At 38.6% G+C, this 21,821-nt stretch overlaps 1 protein-coding gene across 5 annotated transcripts; it reads right to left on the bottom strand.

Annotated features, from left to right (window-relative positions):
• Positions 1-911: 911 nt before the first annotated feature.
• Positions 912-21,524, bottom strand: LOC121513054 (DENN domain-containing protein 3-like). 5 transcript variants are annotated; one of them, XM_041792547.1, is made up of 28 exons: positions 21,418-21,524; positions 18,825-18,953; positions 18,214-18,403; positions 17,910-17,981; positions 16,458-16,573; positions 16,106-16,230; positions 15,629-15,740; positions 14,823-14,942; positions 14,619-14,717; positions 14,276-14,395; positions 12,999-13,114; positions 12,628-12,783; positions 11,956-12,052; positions 11,713-11,816; positions 11,380-11,567; positions 11,078-11,237; positions 10,783-10,978; positions 10,529-10,697; positions 8,448-8,707; positions 8,171-8,341; positions 7,870-7,999; positions 6,060-6,167; positions 4,993-5,132; positions 3,633-3,793; positions 3,358-3,494; positions 2,973-3,091; positions 2,490-2,627; positions 912-1,413 (listed from the first exon to the last, which is right to left on the bottom strand). In XM_041792547.1, the coding sequence occupies exons 2-28, from the start codon at positions 18,909-18,911 to the stop codon at positions 1,195-1,197; spliced, it is 3,810 nt and encodes a 1,269-aa protein (XP_041648481.1). In that variant the 5' UTR covers positions 18,912-18,953; positions 21,418-21,524; the 3' UTR covers positions 912-1,194. The 5 variants fall into 5 exon arrangements, 2 of the variants coding, with proteins under 2 accessions (XP_041648481.1, XP_041648482.1); XR_005992166.1 differs by lacking the exon at positions 2,973-3,091 and having other exon boundaries at positions 1,277-1,413; XR_005992168.1 differs by lacking the exons at positions 912-1,413; positions 2,973-3,091 and having other exon boundaries at positions 2,533-2,627; positions 3,358-3,490.
• Between the last annotated feature and the right edge of the window lie 297 nt (positions 21,525-21,821).

Genomic DNA, 21,821 nt, shown 5'->3' with positions numbered 1-21,821 from the left:
GTTTTTGGTGTATCTTTGTATAGTTTAAGAGTTTGATTCGAACATTTGATGGGGGGTTGTGCTGAAATTTTCAGGTAATTTCATTGAAATTTGGGGAACTGAAAATGACATGGAGCAAAAGAGCCACAGGACAGATTTAAAGGTCACATATTTTACCCCTTTAAGACAAGTTTATAATGTTCTCAGAGATCCCAGAAAATATTCCTGTAAAGTTTGTTGCTGAAAAAACACTCCAGTATTGGATTTTTGCATGTTTATAAACTCCTCTGTTTCAGCCCTGCTCAGAATAGCTGTTTCTGTATCTGTGGCTTTAAATGTTCACGAGCTATCTGACTCCACCCCTCTCCAGAAAATGGATGTGGCTCTTCTGATCTTCCTCTCACCTCACAGCTGAAAGGAGGATCAGGAGAGGAGGGCAGAACTTTCTTGCAAGCAGGGAGGGCCAATCGAACCTGGGGGTGGGTCTAAATCCCCACATGATATCATGAGGGGTAAAATCTTAAAACAGCTTGGTTCAGCATAAATTTTCTGAAAGGTGGAGAAAGGGTTGAAGGGAATGGATTTTTCTGATTCTTGAGGGGATTGTGGACAGGCCAGGGGTGCATATTTTTGTTAAAAAAGCCTGAAAAAGTGTATTTTGCATAATATGTGACCTTTAAACCCCAGGCACCCTCATACATAGTACATGACCTAACCACTCAGCCATCACCATCCCACATTTTTGTGAATTTTAATGGAATTCTTGGGAAAAGTTTACTTTAACTCTTTAGGTTATTTCAGCATCTTTGGAATAATAATAACAGCATTATCCTTTATATCAGTTCCCATAAGACAATTAAATCATTAGGCTAAATCCCAGTGGAGATGACAAATGAGACAATCACAGAACAACAGGACACTAACACACATAATTTTACTTAAAACTTTATTGATATTAAGTGTTGTGTATATATGTTTATAAAACAGAACCCACAGAAGTTTTGACACAAGTCCAAGTGTGTTCCAAAAAAGTCTCAAGAATTAACCTTAAGGCTGCCTTTACCACTTTTTTGTTCCAAGTATTTGATGATTGACTTCAATTACCATTTAAATATTACTACCACCTTCATGAGCATGTCTCATTATCATGTACAAATATCTAGCATTTCTTGTGCTTGTCCTTTAAAGTGCTACTTCTGCTCTTTATCTTGTTTTCTACTCAACTTTCCAGATGGCAATCTTTCCATCACGGTATGTGGAACCACTCAGGACATAACGATCCTCAGCAGAGCAAAGTGTCTGAATGCTGTCTGAATGGGCCTGCAGCTCCTTTGACACAGTTTGGCTTTCTGGATCCATCACCAACACTTGACTCCTCAGCTGACCATCACAGTGACCTCCAACAGTGCTCCAACCACGACAGCCCACCCAGATCTGAGGGGAGGAGAGAGGATCAAGTAGAAACAGCAGTGGATCAGTGATGATCAGAGAGGAGGGGAGCAGGAAAAAATAGCAAACAAAAACAGATTGAAAATTGTGTCAGGCACTAAATTTACCATCAACACTTCAAAAACATGAGCGGTCAAGGGCAGCTACTAAGGGTGTAACGGTACAGAAAAATTTTGGTTCGGTATGTACCTCGGTTTTGAAGGCACAGTTCGATCATTTTTGGTTCAGTATTTAAAGCCAATAAATAATAGATTTTTTAAAAATTAAATTATATTAAAATAAATAGGCTGAATAAATTACATTTAAAATATAAATAATGCTACAACTACCTTCCAAAAGGCCTTCAATGAATAAAAATATTGATAAATAAATACATTTTTGAATTACCAGTTCATTTTAATTGATTAATTAATTGAATATTTTATTGACATATTTATACTGGTTCTTTAAACACTAAAATTTCCCAGTCAACTTGAACACATCATCATACTATCATAAGTTAGCTTGTTAAGTATGCTAATTAGCGTCTATCCTGCCGATTTCAACACAGACCTCCACACTGGATTACTTTTTTTAACCAGTGGGACCTACTACAAAGTATGGGGGAACTTTTCACAGCCCATTTTGGCGAATAAAAAGGTTAGAGCCATGTGAAATCTGAGGATAACTTTACCAATGACGCAGCTGCAGACATGATGGAGTCCCTCTCCCCTTCCTCCGAGGGTGACGGTTGAAGGTACAAGTTTAGAATGAATTTGATTCACAAAACCAGAGCACCGGTGTTATAATAAAAGATCTTAAATCATGAGAAATTCATGGCCGGCTGGTGAGACTTTTTGTTTTTCGTCCTTGTAACAGTGACGTTCTTGTTTGAGTGAAGCCTTTTCAAATGCTTTAATTGATCCGCTGGACGATGTGCTGTCAGCAACACACCTGCTGAATAATATCAGCGCCAATGTACTACCAGTGTCTACTTTGCATTCCCATGAGTCTTTAGCCAAAATAAAAATTACTCAACAAGCATTACAATTTTACATTGTTAACAGCTGTTTGTTCTTCACCTTGTCCTTAACTGGTATCATACAGGTGACTCCTGAACAGCCTGGTAGCCAGATCCTCTTTGTAGGATGCCTGGGGTTGTTAAGTTGCCAAAGACACAGATCGCCAGAGTCTGCACAGCCCGTCCACAACTCCCCTCGCTGGAACACACACATTTAAAAAGCACTTAACCCCTAAAGAAATACCCCTAAACACATTGTTACCATGGCTAACAAGTTGTAACACAAACCAACACCAACATCTTCAGCAACCAAATTACAATGATGGTTTGTCTGCAAGTTTGTTAATGCATGGAAAGTTGTTTCAGCTCTCAAAGTCAAAATCAGGACCGTATTTGTCGATAAATTCTTAATTGTACTGCCAGCTTGCATTACTGTTTTATCAACTAATTGTTTGAAAAATATGTCACTGACTAAACAGCTGATTCTGTGAGTACAACTGTTATTTAAGTGTTGAAGGGTGGGACAAGTTATTAGCATATTTACCTCTTGGATGACGACAAAGCAGCTAAATCTACTAGGCATGCTCCGTATGTCATCAGGAATTTCATATCTTCTTTGTGGAGTCCCACTCTTTTTCAGTTCCATAATGCTGTCACCACAACCTTTACACACACAGACACTTCTGATCAATTAACTATTCTAAAGGGTTCATGTTAGAGTATTGAGCTGAGATCAGAGAGGTTTGTGTATGAAAAATGAGGATTGCTGTGAACTTCAAGTGGAAAATAAGGAGCTATTGACTGAATATGGTACATTTAGCCAGCGAGCAGCAAATCTTTCAAAGAAAGTAGTGAAATGCCACTGTTTGTGAAACAATAAAACACAATGTTAAGAAAACAACAGAATAAGTAGAAATGTGAGCACTCACAGCACCATAATGTTCCACCGTAGATCTGTACGGAAAAGAGACGGTCACAGCTGAGGTGGAGTTGTCGCTTTACTTTAAGACTGGTAGAGTCCCACTGCAGAATTGTCCCATCACTGCTGCATGAGTATGTCTGCTGACTGACAAAGAGTCAAGCATCTTAATGCCTTTGAACAGTCCTGCATCATACCCATGTACACATTTAGATTCATAGGTACAGCTGTTTTCACATGTTTATTCTAATAAAAGCCATAACTCAACAGTATGATACCTCTCACCTGTTGTGCTGATCTCTGGTCTCCGCTGTGAGTCCAGTCACCTCATGTCTGTGCTCAGTCAGCTGTTTGTTGCATAACATGCTGTGAGTGTCGATGATGTAGATCACAGAGTCCTGAGAGCCAATCCAAACCTGTTCCTGATCTAATCCCAGCATGCAGTTCTACACAGAAGAAGATGAACACAGGAGCTCAACTTTACTTGGTTTAATAAATGACAGGCTTAAGCATCTTTCACATATTTCACAGCCCTGGAATTTTACTTTCAGGCAATCTGTCCCGACTTCCTTGTGCACATTTTCATCAGAGCAGGAAGTTTTCCTGCAGCTTCCTCATTTCTCTTGACTGTTGCCAAGATGTTTCTATGCCTTGGTTGGCATCCACCTGTGGTTTTAAAGAACTGCTGCTACACTGAAGGTTCCCCAGAACACAGTGGCCTTCATAACTCACAAATGGAAGTTTGGCACAACCAGCACTCTTCCAAGAGCTGGTTGTCTGGCAAAACCAGGTGATCAGGGGAGAAGGACCATAGTAGGAGAGGTAACAGTGAACCATGGTCACTCTGAGCTTCATCCCTGCAGCCCTCCACTGATCTGGGCTTATGGCCAAGTGGCTGGACAAAGCCTCTCCCCTGTGCAAAACACATGAAAGCCCACTTGGTGTCTGCAAAAAGCAAAAGATTTAAGAAAAAAGACTCTCACACTGAGAAACAAGATTCTCTGGTCTCATGAAATCAATCAAGGCCTCAGTTCTTAGCACTATTTCTGGAGGAAACCAGGTACTGCCCATCACCTGCCTAATACCATCTCAACAGTGAAGCATGGTGGTGGCAGCATCATGCTGTGGGGTGGTTTTCAGTAGGAGGGAGACTGGACAGAGTTGGGGGAAAGCTGGATGGAGCAACGTACAGAGATATCCTTGATGCAAAAACCTGTTCCGCAGCACTCAAGACCTCAGACTGGGCCGAAGGTTCACCCTCCAACATGACAAAACAGCCAAGACAACACGAGTGGCTTAGGGGACAACTAGGACTGGGAATGTCCTACAGTGGCCAAGCCAGAGCCCTGACTTTAACCCTATGAAACATCTTTGGAGAGACTCAAGAATCAAGGCTGCTTTTGCTGCCAAATGCGTTCAACTAAGTACTGAGGAGAGGGTCTGAATATATATGTCAATGTGATATTTCAGTTTTGTCTTAACTATAAATTTGCAAAAACAATAAAAAAAATCTGTTTTCACTTTGTCATTAAGGGGTGCTGATTGTACATTAATCAGAGAAAAAATGAGCTGAAACGATGGTAGCATCGAGCTGCAACATAACAAAGTTGAAAAATGTGGGAGATCATTGCATGTCTGCTCTTACCAGCTGTGACTCTCCGACCTGGATGCAGTCCTGAAGCATGGACCAGCTCGCTGCATCAAACACAACCACTCTGCCCCCACTGAGAGCAACCCACAGCTTTGGGTTCATCCCACCCATGGAGTCACTGCAGGTCAACTGACCTGAAAAGAAGTGAGGAAGAAAAGGTAAGAGAGCAGAGGATCATTGATTGGATGAGTAAATGTGGGAGCCTACTGTAGTAAAAGCACATTCCCCAACTGATGGTTTTGTGTGCTCACATGAAATATTTCTGTTACAAGGCTAAAGTATTTATAAATGTCTCAAGCAGAACTAGAAATAAGAACACTCTTTATTTTGATTTTTTTCAATGCCCTGATAAACGAGCTATAAATAGATAAAGATTCATCACGCTCTTTATCAGGGCATACTTCTGCTTCTATTTTGATTTTTTGTCTGTGACCTCTACCACTCATAAAATCTTTTTCTGCGTTGTTTACCTCTTTGAACTCTGTTATCTTTTTACATCAGAAGCCTTAGGATGTTTTTATTTTTCAGTGCCACAATGTCAGAGACTAACAAGGTAGCTATTATGCACCCTGCTTCTACAAAGCAACAAAGGACACAACTCCTGTGAAAATGTTTGACTGGAGGTACTACTGTGACACAAATACAAAGTTTAGAATGACTGGTTAAATTTAGATAAACCATGGGGACACATGGAAACATTTTGTTTTATATTCATTGTTGTACTTTCTAGTATTTGTGTAGAACAACTTAATGCAACTGAATTTCCCAGTTGGTGTCTTGTGACTTTAACATGAAGTTTACAGCAGACATACTACATCTAGACAGAAAATTAATCATAGAGAATAAAGCTGAAAGAAAATGTAAAGCACATGATAAATTCTCTGCTCACACAGGGTGTCGTTATTCATCACTGGTAACTATTACACACATAACTAGATTATGACTAAACAGATGTTTCTTTGGTGATTTGAGCTGTAAAGGACATACTATATGACAAGGAGGTAATGTATCGTGTAAAACTGGGGCATTTGAAGAACACTCTCACTTTTTTAACTCTGTACCTGGTGTGTAAAGAAGGACATGCACAGTCTGAGGTTCAGCCAGGGCCAGTGATGGGTTGATCTTGTGTTTTAGAGTCTCCAATGTCGTTTCAGACACCATCATGGGTGCTGGTCAGAGAAAAATATGATGATGAATATGAAATAGATTGTGAAGATTATTATAAAGAGAGACACAGGCAAATAAGAAAATCACAGAAGATCATCTAGAAGCTACTGGATTACTCATAAATCCATTAATTGAGCAATATATAAAGCCAAAAGGCAAAATATTTATCAGCTTGCACCAGTGGGGATTTGATGCAGGATTTGTATTTTCAAATTGTAAACATGATGATTTTTTAACTTGATAAATTTTGTTCATGAACAGGAACAGAAGCAGTGGGAGAAAATGCATTCATAAGTTAGATTTTGGTTGTTTCCTTAATATCTTGAATTATTTATCTTGAGTATACTTATTTCTAGATTTAAAAAAATAGTATAACAAATGGAAACCAGTATAGATGAGATAGGGTAATGCTGGGAATCAGCCATGTGGTGGACCACAGAAAACAAAGACTCAGCCTCCATGGCAGTCCTGAACTGCCATGGAGGCAGTTTTTGTAGTTTGGAGAGAAACAGCAATCAAGTGATGCAGAAAGCCCGCTAATATCCAAAGAAAGATACACAACTCTTCTCCTGCCTCAGAAGGATGATAGGAGCCCTGTTCCCATCCCATTTACTTGCTGAACCAGTGGAAGGAACACGAATGGACTGCCCTTTGCTCACCTCTGGATCTTCTGAACATCAGACTCTAATCACATGCCATGGTTACAAGAAATAGACTTTCATCTGGGCAGAAACAACTTGGGAAGCATTTGATTTGCATTTATTGAAAACTACATCTGTTGTCTTGTTGTGTCACCTTATGTGTTGTTGATTTACTTTGCTGTGTCCATTTATGTCCTGTACAGGGCCTTCACCTACACAAAAACCAGTGTGACTGCCATTAAAATCACAATCTGGCCGCTTGGTTTCTGTGTGATGAAGTTGTTGTGCTGATATTGTAGCTGAAAGCTAAAGTTTCTTTCTCCGTCTTCTGTTTGAGGTCCACCATCTTTTAAGTGCAAAACCAAATGTGACTTTAAAGACCATCAGCCATCTTGTTTCTCTACCTCTCTCTGGCATCTTCAGTATGCTTTGCTTGTAAATATTTTGTTTGTTGTAGTTTAGTAGTTATAATAGTTATTTATTGAATTCATTGTCATTGATAACAATTGCTGCTGCTTTGTTTAATAAATTCTATTACAGATTCAAAGATAAGTTATCTATAATTATTGTGCACGAATACTGTTATAATTTGCTAGTTCAGAGGGTCAGCCAGGATTTTAGATATTCTATTTAGTATAATACCAATATTTATAAAATAATAATATTATTAATTAAATATTAACTCCAAGACTTTTGCTCCTTTTCATTGTTGTTCCTTGTTTTCAGGATGGTGCTGTATTTTTAGTCTTGATAAATATTTTTATTTATTAATTTTAGTGATTATAATCATTATTATTAATACTTTGATAAGAACTAAAATATAGCATTAAAACCACAACAGTAGGTCAAAATTTGAGGAAACAAATTAGACTGACTTGTTATCACAGCAAAAAAGAGTGAAGATAAAAATAAAGATGCATCCCTCATAGAAAAGGTTTTGGTCCGTTGATATTTGTTAAAAATTTCTGCCAATATTCTTGCAATTTAAATACATTTTTCCTTCAATAACATCAAAATAACTCAGAAAAAAAACATCTTTAAAACAAGGTGCATTAGCCAATACCTTCTTGTTTGAGCTTATCAAAATAGGCCAGTTTTGAAGCAGCAATGATGGACCTCTGGGTGTGCAGACAGCCCACTACTGCATCCATTAAGAGGACATTAGTCAGGGCTTGAGTCATGTACTGAGGGTCCTAAAGAGAAGATGAATAAAGCAAGTGTTAAATCTAAGTACAATGCCTGTTATTCACAGAATATGTTGCACACAATTTTCTGTGATTTGTTAACTTCATATAATTCTGAATTGTTGAACTGTGTCTAGCAACAACAGCCATAATTTTACATGGACTGTGACTTTGTTAAACCTTGTGCTGGTCGGCCATCCTGCGTCCAGCCCACATTTCTTTAACAACAAGGTTCCAGAGTTCAGCCTCTGTCTTCAGGTTGGCCTCAAACACCTCAGGCCTGCTTTTGGTCTTAATACGAAGGGAAGGGATACGAACAAGAAGCACAGGAGCTGAGGCAATCTTCACCTCCTGCACATAACAAGAAGAGTTTATACTTAATTTTTGTTTTAAATAAGAGGGCAAGGTTGATAAGTAAAGTTTAAATGAAACAACATTGAAGAGAAAGGAATTTAACCTCTATGTCTCTGAAGTTTGTGATATCCAAAAATCCTGGTTTTCCCTCTGTAAGTAAGAACAGACGCTTCTGTGTCATGGCTATTTTACCAACACCATGGGAGGTCTTGACACACGATGACAACTTGTATACACACTCGCTATTGTCCAGACAGTCTATGACCTCAGGGGGCAGGTTGACATCTTGTGCCTCTGCTTCCATGTCTTTCCAGAAGGTGTAAAAGTGTTTGAAGAGTCCAGGCTCCACCTGCTTTGGCTGACCTGGGAAATAAAAATACATATTACTATGAGATGTTAGCAGACTGACGAGCTATTCTAATCATACAGATTGGTGTTTAATCCTGTTTTAGTTTTAGTGGTTGTTCCTACATTTTGCCATGCTTGGCCGTCTTCTACGTGTTTAAAAAATGTAAACAATGTCTGCTTGTCTGTCTGTGTGGAGTTGAAGCCTCATCACAACTTAGTCTCGATCAGCTTTTTGACCTCTCTCACAGAATATCACCTTTATTTATTATTCAGAGTTGCTTAATATGAATTTGTGGCATTTGATTTACCACCAAAGATTAATGAAAAAGGTGCACTCCTTATGTTATATCGCATGATCTAGCTTTTGTCAGAATGAAGTACATAAAATAATGCAAGAGATTGATACATTTTGCCCATCGGTTGTTCTCAGAACATAGAAAGTCCAACTTACCAGTATGCCTACTGATATCCTTGCCTATTGAACCAACCATGCATTCATTTGAAGATTTGCCTCTAATTTTCCAGTGAATCCAGTATCAACTCTTCTTTTAGCTCAGTTGTGGTCTCAACCACCTTCCGAGAGAAGTCTCAGGTTCATTTTCTAGATGCTCTGCTGTGATCAGTAGCTTGAAACCAGCAGAGCTTGTTAGCTCTCTGTAGCAAGGTAGATAGCATTCACAGTTTTAGGTTTTCAATTTTGATTTTTTTTGTCACTGAAGTTCTTTCCAATCGCGTGTGTGCTACACAGATGATGGCAATGAGGCCGAACCAAACCAATACAACTATCATCAGTGGACTGCAAATTTCAAATAATGGTTCACGAACCTCATTAATGCTGAGGATTTTTGCTCTTTCAATGCAGCTTCAACCAACACATACAAGAAGTAAGCTGTCCAGGAAAAATTGAGATGGTTGAATTTTTCTTCAAATGACAAAGGCTGGTGTGCACGATAAAGATTGTTAAACTACTGGAGGCAAATTTATATTTGTTTCAAAATGGTAATCTGATTTATTCACTAGGGTTATTTTGAGGCCCAAGGGTTACAAAAATACATAACGCTTTATTTTTTACAGTCAAGCCATGTTAAAGTAAATGAAACCAATGAATAGCCTGGACTAAAGAAAGCATGCTGTAAAGACTGTATTTAATGTGTATAGATCATTAATGGACTGAAACAAATCAACTGAAGCTGCTTGATCCCATAATGTCACCATTAATTGAAGATATCAATCAAAATTCCTCATGTAAAACGGTGGTGTAAAGTAAGGACTTTCCACTGAGAGCGAGCTTTCTCAGACCACCATTTTTATGAAACGTTTTACTGATTTACTTTGTAAATGGTGTATTTTTGTGGTTTTATAATAGGTATTTTTTGACTGAATGTCAATGATTCTGACTGATGCTTTGTTAAATAAATGTTTTTACAGATTTAAAGAGAGGTTGTCTGTGTTTGTCAATGCACACTATAACAATCTGAAACAGAGAGAAAAGTCCATCTCACACCTTCTATTTTTTAAATACCAATAAAATAACTATAGTATTATTTGAATTTTAATCTTAATTTTTGAGACTGATATTTGCTCCATTATGGTTGCTGTTCCCTGTCTTCAAGGTGGTGCCCCGATATTATTTAATCTTGATTAATAATTGTATTTATTTACATTAATAATTATTATAATTAATAAAATTCAAACAATGACCAAAATCTAGCATTACAAATACCAACACCCAATACAGTATTCAATACTGCAAGGCCCTATACAATGAATGAATTATCAGATTCAATAAGTCAGTTTTGAATTGAATACATCAGTATTACTCTTGTCCTTACCTACCGTCACTGAGAGCATCAAATAACCGGTGTATCGTGGCTACATCCTTTATAATCCCACACTCCTGAATACATCGCACAAACTCCTCCTGATGCAGATTCTTTCGGGGGAGCTCAAACTTCTTGACATGGTCATCAGGCTGCACGGATGGCTTCTCATTCTCTGTCTGCACCTAACAAAACAGGTTCACATCCATCACTATCAAATGGGGAAGGCTGTCATACCTCTTTAGAGACAGGGCTAAACTTTTGACAGACTTTGAGGATGAGTCTTTTGAGCTCAGGTCGTCTGTCGGCTTGATGTCTCTCATCTGTGTTTAGTGAGTCCACAAGCCATGAGACTAGCTGAGTGGGGAAGATGGCGGTGTCTGTCTTGTAGAGGTTCTGGAAATCACTGAGAGCATCCAGCCGCCGAAAACACAATGTGTTGATAAAACCACGCAGGTAGTAGAATCTGCAAAGAGCAAATAATTACACTTAAATCATATGGGTTTGGGGTAAAAAAGATACACATATGAAAGAAAAAAGTAGCCAATAATAATAAGGGTAATACCTGGCCAGTAGAGTAGGATTCTCCTTTTGGGCAGTGAAGATGGCTTTGCCAAGCTGCTGGATCAGCTCACTGTAGTAGCTTTGGACTGAGTGAAAAGATAGGGAGTTTGGGAAATCTGGGAGTTTAAACACCTTTACCAGCGTAGGAGGAGTTCTCATCACTAGAAATTAAAAGATAGGAAGAGCAAAAGCAGGAAATATTAGAATGCGATATATATATATATCTTTTGACAATAAATATCTTTTGTCTAAGTCTTGACGATTCACTCATCTGCTATACTCAAACTTCGTCTCCCATCTCACCAGGTTCAGACATGACAGTTCTGTTTGGCTGCGTGGTCCTTTGGAAGTTGACAGTTTGGTCATCTCCGAGGTTAGGGAGGCTCATACCAAGTCTCTTACTCAGCTTGCCCTCTGTAATGGAGCTCTTTCTGCGGGCTTGAATCTCCTGTATGGTGGGTCTGCGTGGGACTTCAACCATAGCCTTCATCCTAGACAGCATGCAATAGAATCAGTGGATTTTCTGAGCCTTTTGAGGCCAATACAAATACAAAAAATATGAAGAAAGAATTAAAAAGGATATTTATTTTAGATTATCAGCATTTTTTAGCCTTTTAGATAAGTTGAATATTTTACTTTTGTCTCTCTGAACGAGTGTCAAGTTCCATTCGAGCAAAGTCATCCATTTTCCTGTTGAGACGCTCTTTGAGGAAGGAATGAAAAATGTGTGTCTCCAATACCTGCAACACAGCCACAGAAATTCAAGGATAAGTATCTGCTGGTCCTTTAAGTCTGCTTAAAACAGACAAATAACTTTTCCCCTACTGAAACAAATATAAAAGATATTTCACTCATTTTCATTCTTTAGTTAGTGTTCACCTTCTTGTAAAACAGATTTTCAGATGGCTCTCTTGTTTTCAGGAACTCTTCACTGTTAAAAACTCGATGTTCATAGTTCAAATGACAGCCAACATCCCTGTTAAATACATATATGCACATATTAGTGTTTTTTAACTGTCCTATTAAAACACAGTACTGTGCATACACTTTAGGCATGTTTGGGCCAAAAATTGAGGCAGAGGTTAGGCGTAGATGTGGCGAGTAAGCCACTATGGGGAATAAAGGATTGCCACAACTCAGGTTGTGCTTTGGATGTTCTAGCATATTACCAGAGGCATGGAAAAATAACCTGCAGAAAAAATAACAGTCAACAACTTTAGGGAGGAGTAAGGGGTGTATGTAACCAGCAAGCATGATCTAGGGTAGCATCTTGGCATGTAGTAGGGCTACCACGACCCCTGGTCATGCTGTGGATGTCTCTGGGCACATTATCAGGTATGAAAAGGTCCGGACAAAAGAAACCATCAACCATCAAGTTTGATCTTGGCTGAAGAGCAACACACGTGTGTCGACACGTGTCGAGCTTAACTCTGGCTGTCCTCCCCCTCTCCCCAACCCAAGGCTGTGGCACATTATGCCCAGTGGTGCATGCTTACCCTACATGCCTAAAACTTTTGCACATGAATGTATAGAAAAAGTAAAAAACCAAACCTGAATATGTTGACAATCAGCTCCAATGTGATCCTCTGGATGTTGTGGTTCATGTTTTGTTGCCATGCTCTTCTCTGCGTTCGCTGCTCACTGATGTCTGTACAGCTTGTATGGCTGCACTGATACAGGTCAAAATGGATCTGCAGGGACTGGCACCTGCATAAGAACACTCATACTTGATAAAGAAATAAAAAAAATCTATTCTTAAATATTTAAGAGTTTAAAAAGATTGCTAAATCAGAATGCTTGTTTGCATTTGAAGTTTTCTGTATGTATCGTTTTTTGTGTTAGTTTTCTAGGCATGCATTAATCAGCTGTAGTTGTAATATTATATGAATCATTACTGATTAATTTACAATTAATAATCGCACCTCTCTATGAAGCACTCTGCAGCAGCCTTTGGTATCTCTGGTAGGTTGAGTGTCTCTGAGTAGGAAGTTGTGACAGTCCCATTGTCAATGTTGACAAGGATCAGGTCATTTGTTTCCTAAAGAAAGATCCAGAACAAAATATGGTAAATCCTAATTATCTGGATTCCCACAATCAAGTACATTCCTGTGATAGTCATTTAGTCCAACAGTGACCACAGCTCGCAACAAATATATCTACACTTTCTGTACATTCAACATTTAGTGGGTCTGAATATTTTCTGTATGTACCGTAGATGTAGCAAAACAATTCCAAAGGTGCCTTGGTCAAAACAAGAAATAACAGCAATCCAATCCCATCTCCCTTCACGGGACAATAAAGAGATTCAGATTCTGATTCTGATGAGGCACTCTGTATCTAATATTACCATCAGCACTGTAGGTTTAACAATCATTCATCACAAATAATTCCCTGTTCCATTATCTTTCCACTTTCTCTTAACAGGACACACCAAATATTTTGTATCACAAATTCTGGCATTGGATATATTTCAAATCCAACTGGACAACACCCCATTGACAATGTCTGGGAAGGGCAGAACATTTCAGAAAAAAATACCTAGAGGGTGACTGGAGGAATGTTCTGTCACTTTTTAATGACAGGCTAATTGAAGCAAAAAACAAAAAAACAAACAAAAAAACCACACCCACACACCCACACCCACCCACCCCCACACACACACACACACACACACACACACACACACACACACACACACAGAAATTAGTAGAAATGCTGTCCAGTTCTAACAGCTGCATCCATGCTAATCTCTTCACTGGCTACCATTGTATACAGACTTGTAGTCAGAGTGGCCTACTGTAAACCATTGATTTCGTCTGTCGGGACCCAAAGTGTGTTACAAAGCCATTTTCAGTGAGTTGTAAAAGTGTGCCTGGAATAAAATATGAGGTAAAAAAACCTATGATGTGCTTTTATTTTGAAGAATAGGTCTAATCTCCTTTTTTCCATCACATATTGTGTTCCGTTTTTAATCCATACTGCACCATTTTTCATTAAAACACTTAGATATGATTGCAAAACGTCGGAGTTTTGGTTTGCAATTTGTCATTAAGGACATGGTGGTGGGTCCTAACACTTTACCAGCTGAGAACCACTGCTCTAAACCATGTTCCTAGCTACCGCCTCTTTGTTTGTCTTCTCTTCCTTTTCTCTAAAAGCTCTCTTGAAGTTTAACTCAGTGGGTTTGTTGTGTACTCACATCAGCAACTTCTTGAAAATGGCTGAGATGGCAGCCCATGAGAAAAGCAGTCGGAGCCATGAGGAAGTCCAGCATACCTCTGGCCAGCACAGGAACATAAGGATGCTGCCATGACAGAGGCTTGAGGAAAAAAATCAATGAGGCAAGGATGGACAAATTAATGGATCAACAGACCACAGATAGAGGTTGTGTATGAGGACTGTTAAGAAACTCTTGAACTCTGGCAACTTTATAGATATGCTGGTTAAAGTTTTTTGTTTTTTTTAATAAATCCTGACACTAAGGTTAGATCCAACAAAGGCATAAAACTACTGTGGCATTTGCAAATACAATTTTTCCTAACCTGTAAAAACAGCAACAAGCTCTCAGCTATCAATGTGAGTCTGGCCCAATCAGCAGAAAATAACACCACCCGCTGTTCCTGCAGGAGACTAGACATCACCTAAAGAGAAGCAAAAAAAAGAATTAGACACACGAAGAGTTTTGAGTGTTAATTTGAGCTTCTTTGATTTCTTTAAAGCATTAATGCTGTATGGTTCTGAGATACCTGCAGGAGCTGCTGTGGTCTGAAGCAGAGGAACAAAAGATGGAGCTCTAAATCAATAGCAGGGTGGTCTTTGTCTTCTCTGGATGGTAAAACAATTGTCAGAGGACGCAGCGAAAACGTCTGTTAAAAAAAGATACATAGTTATAATTTGGTTTGGCTGTGTCACACCTACTGATGTATAGACCTCATTTATGCTGACACTAGTGTGCTGCTTACAACTGACAGTACACTTTTACTACCACTAACACTTCAGGCTGTAATGTATACAAGTATGTCACATCAATAATACAGACTCAGAATATCTGGCTCATGAATTTTTTGCCTCTTACATGTCGCAATATATGACAGCAAAGACATAATGATTACAGATTGTGAAAATCAGGGCTGATGCTGATTCCTGTTACCGATGCCAGTGACAAATCTTTTCTTTCACATCTGACCACAAAAACAGATCAGTTTGTCAAACAGGGGACTTTTTGCCTGATAAAATAAAGGTCCTTGCTGATTCAGTAGTTAGAAATACTAGTCACTAGGATCAAAATAATACAACACAAGAGAAACAAACTGATATTAATATTTGTTCAAGCTGTACTGTTGTGTATTTCTAGTAATGATGGGAAAAAGTAGTTATGGCCCTGCTGCAGACTGCACTGTATAAAGATCAATATCACCATTTTCAGGAGAAGCACAACACACAGCCATTTAATTCTTACTGGGTACACAGTGAGGACATAGTTGAAAATGTTATCCACACAAAGCCTCCTGAAGCCCTAATAAAACTGCACACACACAAGCACAACACCCACCAAATGGAGATGTCCAGGAGGGGGGATAGGCACCAGCACCAGTTTAGCTGCAAACTCCTTTACTCTGTCCTCCATGTCAGATAAACGACAAGTTCTTAGCTGGATTAACAGACTGACAGAAAAAAGAAAGAGCTATTTAAAGAGAGATAAGAAACAAGACAATCAGTGCAAACAATTAAAAGTACAATAACTTCAAAATTATTACAATATTTGATTTATTCATAAAAAAACAATTCTTAAATCATAAAATGTTGCAGGTAAATAACCCATCCCCCTGTTGACAGCAAACCTGAGCACTCACCTAAAAGAAACCCAACATATAATAGACATTAATGTTATTCTAATAAAGATAATATGACTTAACATGAAGGGTTTCTTCTCTTGGCTAAACTCGGCATCAGCAAACATCCCAATTTAAAGATTTGTTTGAATTATTTTTTAAAAGTTTTATCAACAGTCAAGCAGGGTGCTTTTTACCATGACAGACAGTCTTTGAGTGCAGTGAAGTAAGGATATTTTGATACCACACAGACACCGTAGGCAGAGAAAAGCTTAGAAAACTTAGAAGCCACAGCTCCATTTTGGAAGACAGATGTCCCTTCCTGTAAAACCACAGACAAGAAAGTCATTTGGTTTCATTTCAGTTTTGTGGTGTTGTAAAACTAGATCATGTTATTTGCTGACACTTGCTGATTGGTTAGGTGCCAGTGAACAAGGTAGCTGTATAATATTAAGGTTTTATGCTTTGGGTGTGGCACATAAACTGTTAGGATTTGCAGTAGGTAAAAAGTGTGAAGGTTAGTGAAGTATCGTAAGTGGTAAAGTGTACCAGTATCGGCCGGTAACACCGCATTACAACTCCATGTGTCTTGTTGCCAAGGACATCAGTGAAAACCAGGAAGTGGAACTGGTCATCTCCCTGTTTATTGGTTACTTTGAGTCCATCTGATAAAGAGAAATAAATATAAGAACATTATTGCACGTGAATGTGAAATGCAAAAATGGTTCATTCACACCAAGTCTCGTTGGCACATAAGAACATCATAGACGAGTGATTTTAAAACCTTATATTTTCTTAGAATTGCTGATGGGGATCTATGATGGGGTTTTAGGATGGCAATATATAAAAAGTCAATCTTTATCAGTGTGGTAAAAATGTAAGCCCTCACTATAAAATAAAATCTATGGCAAAGGAACGAAACATTAAAGAAGTATCATACTATTACAAATCACAGACAATATTAAGTTTCACATTAAAAATCTATCTTAAACTTCCCTTCAGTGTCTGCTTATATTGTATATACCAATTATACACATTAGTGTTTGACAAGACAGACTGGAATCTTGGTGCCATGACTGGTGACCAGCTAACCTTCATGGTTCATGTGGCCTTGATTGTTGGTCTTACCAATTGACTCTATATAACATCGAGAGGATCAGACCCTACCTGACAGAGCATGCAACACAGCTCCTGGTAATATCACGCATACGGCAACTCATTACTGGCAGGCCTTCCTACATGCACATTTAGACCTCTGCAGATGATGCAGAATGCAGCAGAACCTCTGGACTTCAACCACGCCAAAACAGCTCATGTCACTCCACTGTTCGTCTCTCTCTACTCTGGCTTCCAGTTGCAGCTTGTATCAAATTCAGACCTCTATTGTTCTGAATAGAATATATTGCTTTCGAAGCAGTAACTAAAACTGCTCCTGTTTACCTGGAATCCCTCATCCAGGTCTACACTCCTTCTTGCCCTCTATGCTCTGCCAGTAAAAGCCACCTGGAACTTCCATCAAATCAAGGCCTTAGTCTCTACCTTGACTCTTCTCCTCTGTTGTCCCCAGATGGTTGAATGGATTACCCAGCTCCATTCGATCCTTAGAATCCCTTACTACTTCAAGAGAAAGCTAAAGACTTAGATCTTTGAAGAACACTACGCACTTAGTTAGACTTCTCCGTTGTTGTCTCCAGTGGTAGAATGAGCCTCCCAAACATGGTTGGCTCGCACTGTCCCACTCTACTTCTGAGAGTTTTTGCACCAAGCCCTCTGTGAACGACCCAGCATTTGGTACTTTGGTCACTATTTGTTGATGGAGGCATTTTAATTGATGGTGAAGGAGGTCTCACGTAAATGATTCATTGTTTCATTGCTGAGGTTTATAGTTAAAACAAAAAGCGTCTTTCATATTTTCTCTTGTCATATTTATTCTGTGATGCACATTACTTCGGACAAACGCATCTGCTAAATGACAGAGTAACATTGTATGACAGAAAATACCTGGGAAGCAGAGCTGAGGCAAAGCCATGAGGTCAATGTCTTTAGGAACGCTGATATCATCACTTCCTGGGGCTACAAAGGCAGAAAACCAAAAACAGCCAAATCAGTGATGACAACAAGGCAGTAAGTGCAGTGACAAGACAACTTTCAGAAAAAAAACATGTTTTCTGTATCAAAAAAGATATTGTGTGGCTACTTTGTATTTGTATCTGGGACTCCCTGGAGATGTCTGCATCTCAAAGGGGAACACTCCTGGCTAAATAAAGTTTTAAATAAAAAAATACCCGATGAAGCAGGCAGGTACCTTGGCTAGCAGCAGCTGAAGCTGAAGGAGGTTTTTCTCTCTTCTTCTTAAGAAAGGAGCGCCTCTTCCTCCAATGTGTCCTCATCGCTTCACTCTCAGCATTAGGTCGACAAATGAAAGGAGGCACCAGGACATGCAGTACCTCTGGATCCAACAGGAGCTGCTCTGGAGTCTCATTACCGTTAAAGGCCTGAGTTGGTGACAGAAAAGGATTTATGGACCCACGGTTGTTACTGTGGCTTTGACACATGGTTCATAATTTTGACTATATTACACAGAGAGCATGTTTTACCTATTTTTGTGACAAGATATTCTTGCATTTGTAGGGAAATGTTTGGTTGTGTGGTTGTTTTTCTGACCACAGAACCAGATGCATGGCTAGATAATTGGATTTTATTAAAACTAACACTGACTTAGTTTGATATTTTGGCATTTAAATATACCACTGATGTGAAGTTTCAAGTCTGAATTGATGCCACTTTCTAAGTCCTTGATCTTACTTTTAAATCTCTAGGCTCTAGAGAATAACACGCATAAGACAGGAGATTCACAAGAAGCTTAAAGAGCATTAGTCACGTGTGTACACGGGGAATAAATTCAGAGGCAAATACCTGGTTAACCTCTCTGAGTTTTTGGCTAGATGCTCCAACCACCACACAGGCTTCAAGCAGAACAGGAGGTAGATGGTCAGCCATCATCAACACCAGACCAGGGCCACTTCAGACCTGCTGGACCAGACTCTTTAGATAACAGAGAAGGAACAGAAAGTTCAGACAACAGAAAGTGACAAACTACATTATTTTCAGCTGGCGTGTTAGTAAGGCAGGCAGTTGTTTCAGTTCATCTTTATTGTTCTGCATTAGAGCAACACAATCAGAATCACTATACCTCTAACAATAAGACTTTGTTAATCACAGGATCCTTTTAAGGCCGTAGAAATTACTTCTTTAAAATTACAAGTTCAGCTTTAACCAGAATCCAACCTTATTTTCCATAGCAGCAGAGATTTCATGGCATGATAATTAGATCTTTAAACATCTACAAAGTCACACACCACTATGTTACTCAGTATAAACTGCAAAGCTATAAAAAGCTCAACTTTGACACTTTAAAGCAGGGCTAGAATTTTCAACAATCTTATTTTGAAAGCAATTTGAACATTTCAAACCTCCCAATGACATTAACTAAAGGCCTAACGCTTAAGTGTTTTAGAGGAATAATAAACCAACAAATGCCATGGGTTTACATCTAAAGTTACTGTAATCCAAAACCAATAACCAAGATAATGACAATAAAGGCAATTTTGAAGGACATAGTAAAATAAAGTCACAATAAAGTTGATCTGTACAAAGAATGCTATCACTTCATCAAGAGTCTACTAGACAGCTGTGCTGCTATTTCTCCTTTGAAGAGGAGTAGAACTTTTTGAGTTACTGTCAAATGAGATTTGTACTGTGACATTGAAGATTGACCAACAAAATCCAGAGTCCAGACAGGTCCATCTTGATTCACTGAGTCTCAAATCTAAAGATAGTCTCACAAGCTATTGATAATAATCAGCTCTAAAGCATGTTCACACATCTTTCAGATAAGAAACCATTAAAGTGTCTCCAGTAAAACTTCTTATGAGTCTTTCACTCACCAAAATAAACTAAAATATCTGTACACGGGTTCATTTTCCTACTATAAATTCACAAAATGTGTTTAGCAAAGTTCACTCAGTTCAGAGTTTAAATTACTTAATAATATCCAAGTAGCAAGAATGTACAAAGTAAATTGACTAATAACCATGACAGAGCGATCACATGACCTGCTGCAATTCCTTCATTTACCATCCAAGAATGTTTAAGAGACGCCATAATGTACAGAACCCTCATATGATCCTTGAAACTGGGAAAATTCAACATTCATTCCATACAGACGTTAATGATAATATCACAGTGCATTTAATGCAACACACAACCGTCAAACTTTTTCATAGCTGAGCTGTTAAATGTGCCCTCAGGATGCAGAAAAGTTACTATAAAATGCTGGAAAAGGGGCATTATGGAGACAGGTATGTGAAGAGTATTTGTTATTTCTTCACCGAGCTGATGAAGAGGCATGACCTTACATTTCCCCTGGCCTTCACAGTCTATAAGAATGAAAACAAAGTGAGCAATAAACACGACTCTTAAGTTAAGTTTAGACAGGGTATATGCAGGAATCTTGAAGTTAATTTTAATACCTTTTAAAGACCTTTTCAAGACCTTCTCAATATTTTTTAATACCTCACCGCCACTTCAAGCTGTAACCATTTACATCAGTGATATTTTAACTTAACAGTTTTAGTTTGTGATAAAGACTATAGACCACTATGATACAACAAAACTCAAATAGGCTGGGATAGTAAATCTTTGTGCTTCTGAATTTCCACCTGCCCACTCACTCTGGCACTCTCAGAGACACAATAGCCTAGTTTTTTATGTACCCATTCATCTTTGTTTATTAATAAAAATAAATAAATTCACACACTTTTATGATGTTTTTGGGACTCAAACTCTTGGACAGCTAATTCAGAAAAAAATACTTTCAAAATTTAAGACTTTATAAAGTCGTGATAAGACTTTTTAATAATTTGTAAGGATCTTGATTTTCCCAAATTTGATGTATCACCTTTTTAATACTTTTCAAGACCTCGTGGATACCCTGTTAGAGATACTGACATAACTTCCTTCCACTAACTCCTTTTTACATAAGAATGCTGATAATACAGCTATTCAGAAAATCTCCTGAACAGTGAAAACTTACTTATCAACACTTGTTATGTTAGGGCTGTGCCAAAAATAGTTCTCAGCTACTTTACAACACCCAAGAGAAGTATGAAGTAGGCTAGTTTGCTTATTCAGGCTCCGGTGTGTCGAGTCAAATCACTGTCGTACTACTAATGACTCATAAACCCGATACATTTAGTCTTTGCGCGTCTTAATACAACTAGGTTCAAACGTTAAGCAAAAATAATTACAATAGAGCGAAGTTTAGCAAGTTGAAATTGTGATCGATTTATTGCCTGCGCAACATGTGAGTGTCACAAGCTGTACAGGTGAGAGGATGCTTTCACTCTCGCGACTTTTCAGCGCTACTTGAGTACTGCAAAAACAAAACCTCAGAGAAGACGATAAAACTAAAACTAAAACTAAACTAAGACGTTTGTGACTGACCTACCTCTTCAAGAACCACCTTGCGGCTTCTCATTCATCTTTCTCCGCTTTCATAACAGCAGCTAATGTGACCCCATCTGCTCAGCACACACCGGCGGGACTGAATGGCACGAGCTCATCCCGTTTGTGTTTACAGTCTGTCACTTTGCTTCCTGTTTGAGTGTGTAGAAGTACAAACATGCGCACTGGAGGTCTGAGGCAGTGGATTAAGAAAATGTTCATTCTGATAAATTGCATAAAATCTTGCGGCCTCCTGTAATTTCAGGGCCAATTTTACACCACAATTTGGCATATGGTTTTGCATGTTTTTGTGGAGAGATTCTGAAAGTCGATGTTGCATTATTCCTGGTAAAAAAATAATAATAATAATGGACAAAAAAAGAATAACGAACCCTATAGATATTTACT

The sequence above is a fragment of the Cheilinus undulatus genome, linkage group 8 (assembly GCF_018320785.1).
Source record: "Cheilinus undulatus linkage group 8, ASM1832078v1, whole genome shotgun sequence".
NCBI lineage: Eukaryota > Metazoa > Chordata > Actinopteri > Labriformes > Labridae > Cheilinus > Cheilinus undulatus.
This window is presented reverse-complemented; position numbering and strand designations above follow the sequence as displayed.

Excerpts from the sequence above, each read along its gene's own strand:
- LOC121513054 (XM_041792547.1), bottom strand. The coding sequence starts at position 18,911 with ATGATGGCTGACCATCTACCTCCTGTTCTGCTTGAAGCCTGTGTGGTG. Across the intron at positions 17,982-18,213 it reads TTCAGCTGCTGCTAGCCAAG|CCCCAGGAAGTGATGATATC; the intron begins GTACCTGCCTGC and ends CTGCCTTTGTAG. Across the intron at positions 10,698-10,782 it reads TCAAAAGACTCATCCTCAAA|GTGCAGACAGAGAATGAGAA; the intron begins GTCTGTCAAAAG and ends CTGTTTTGTTAG.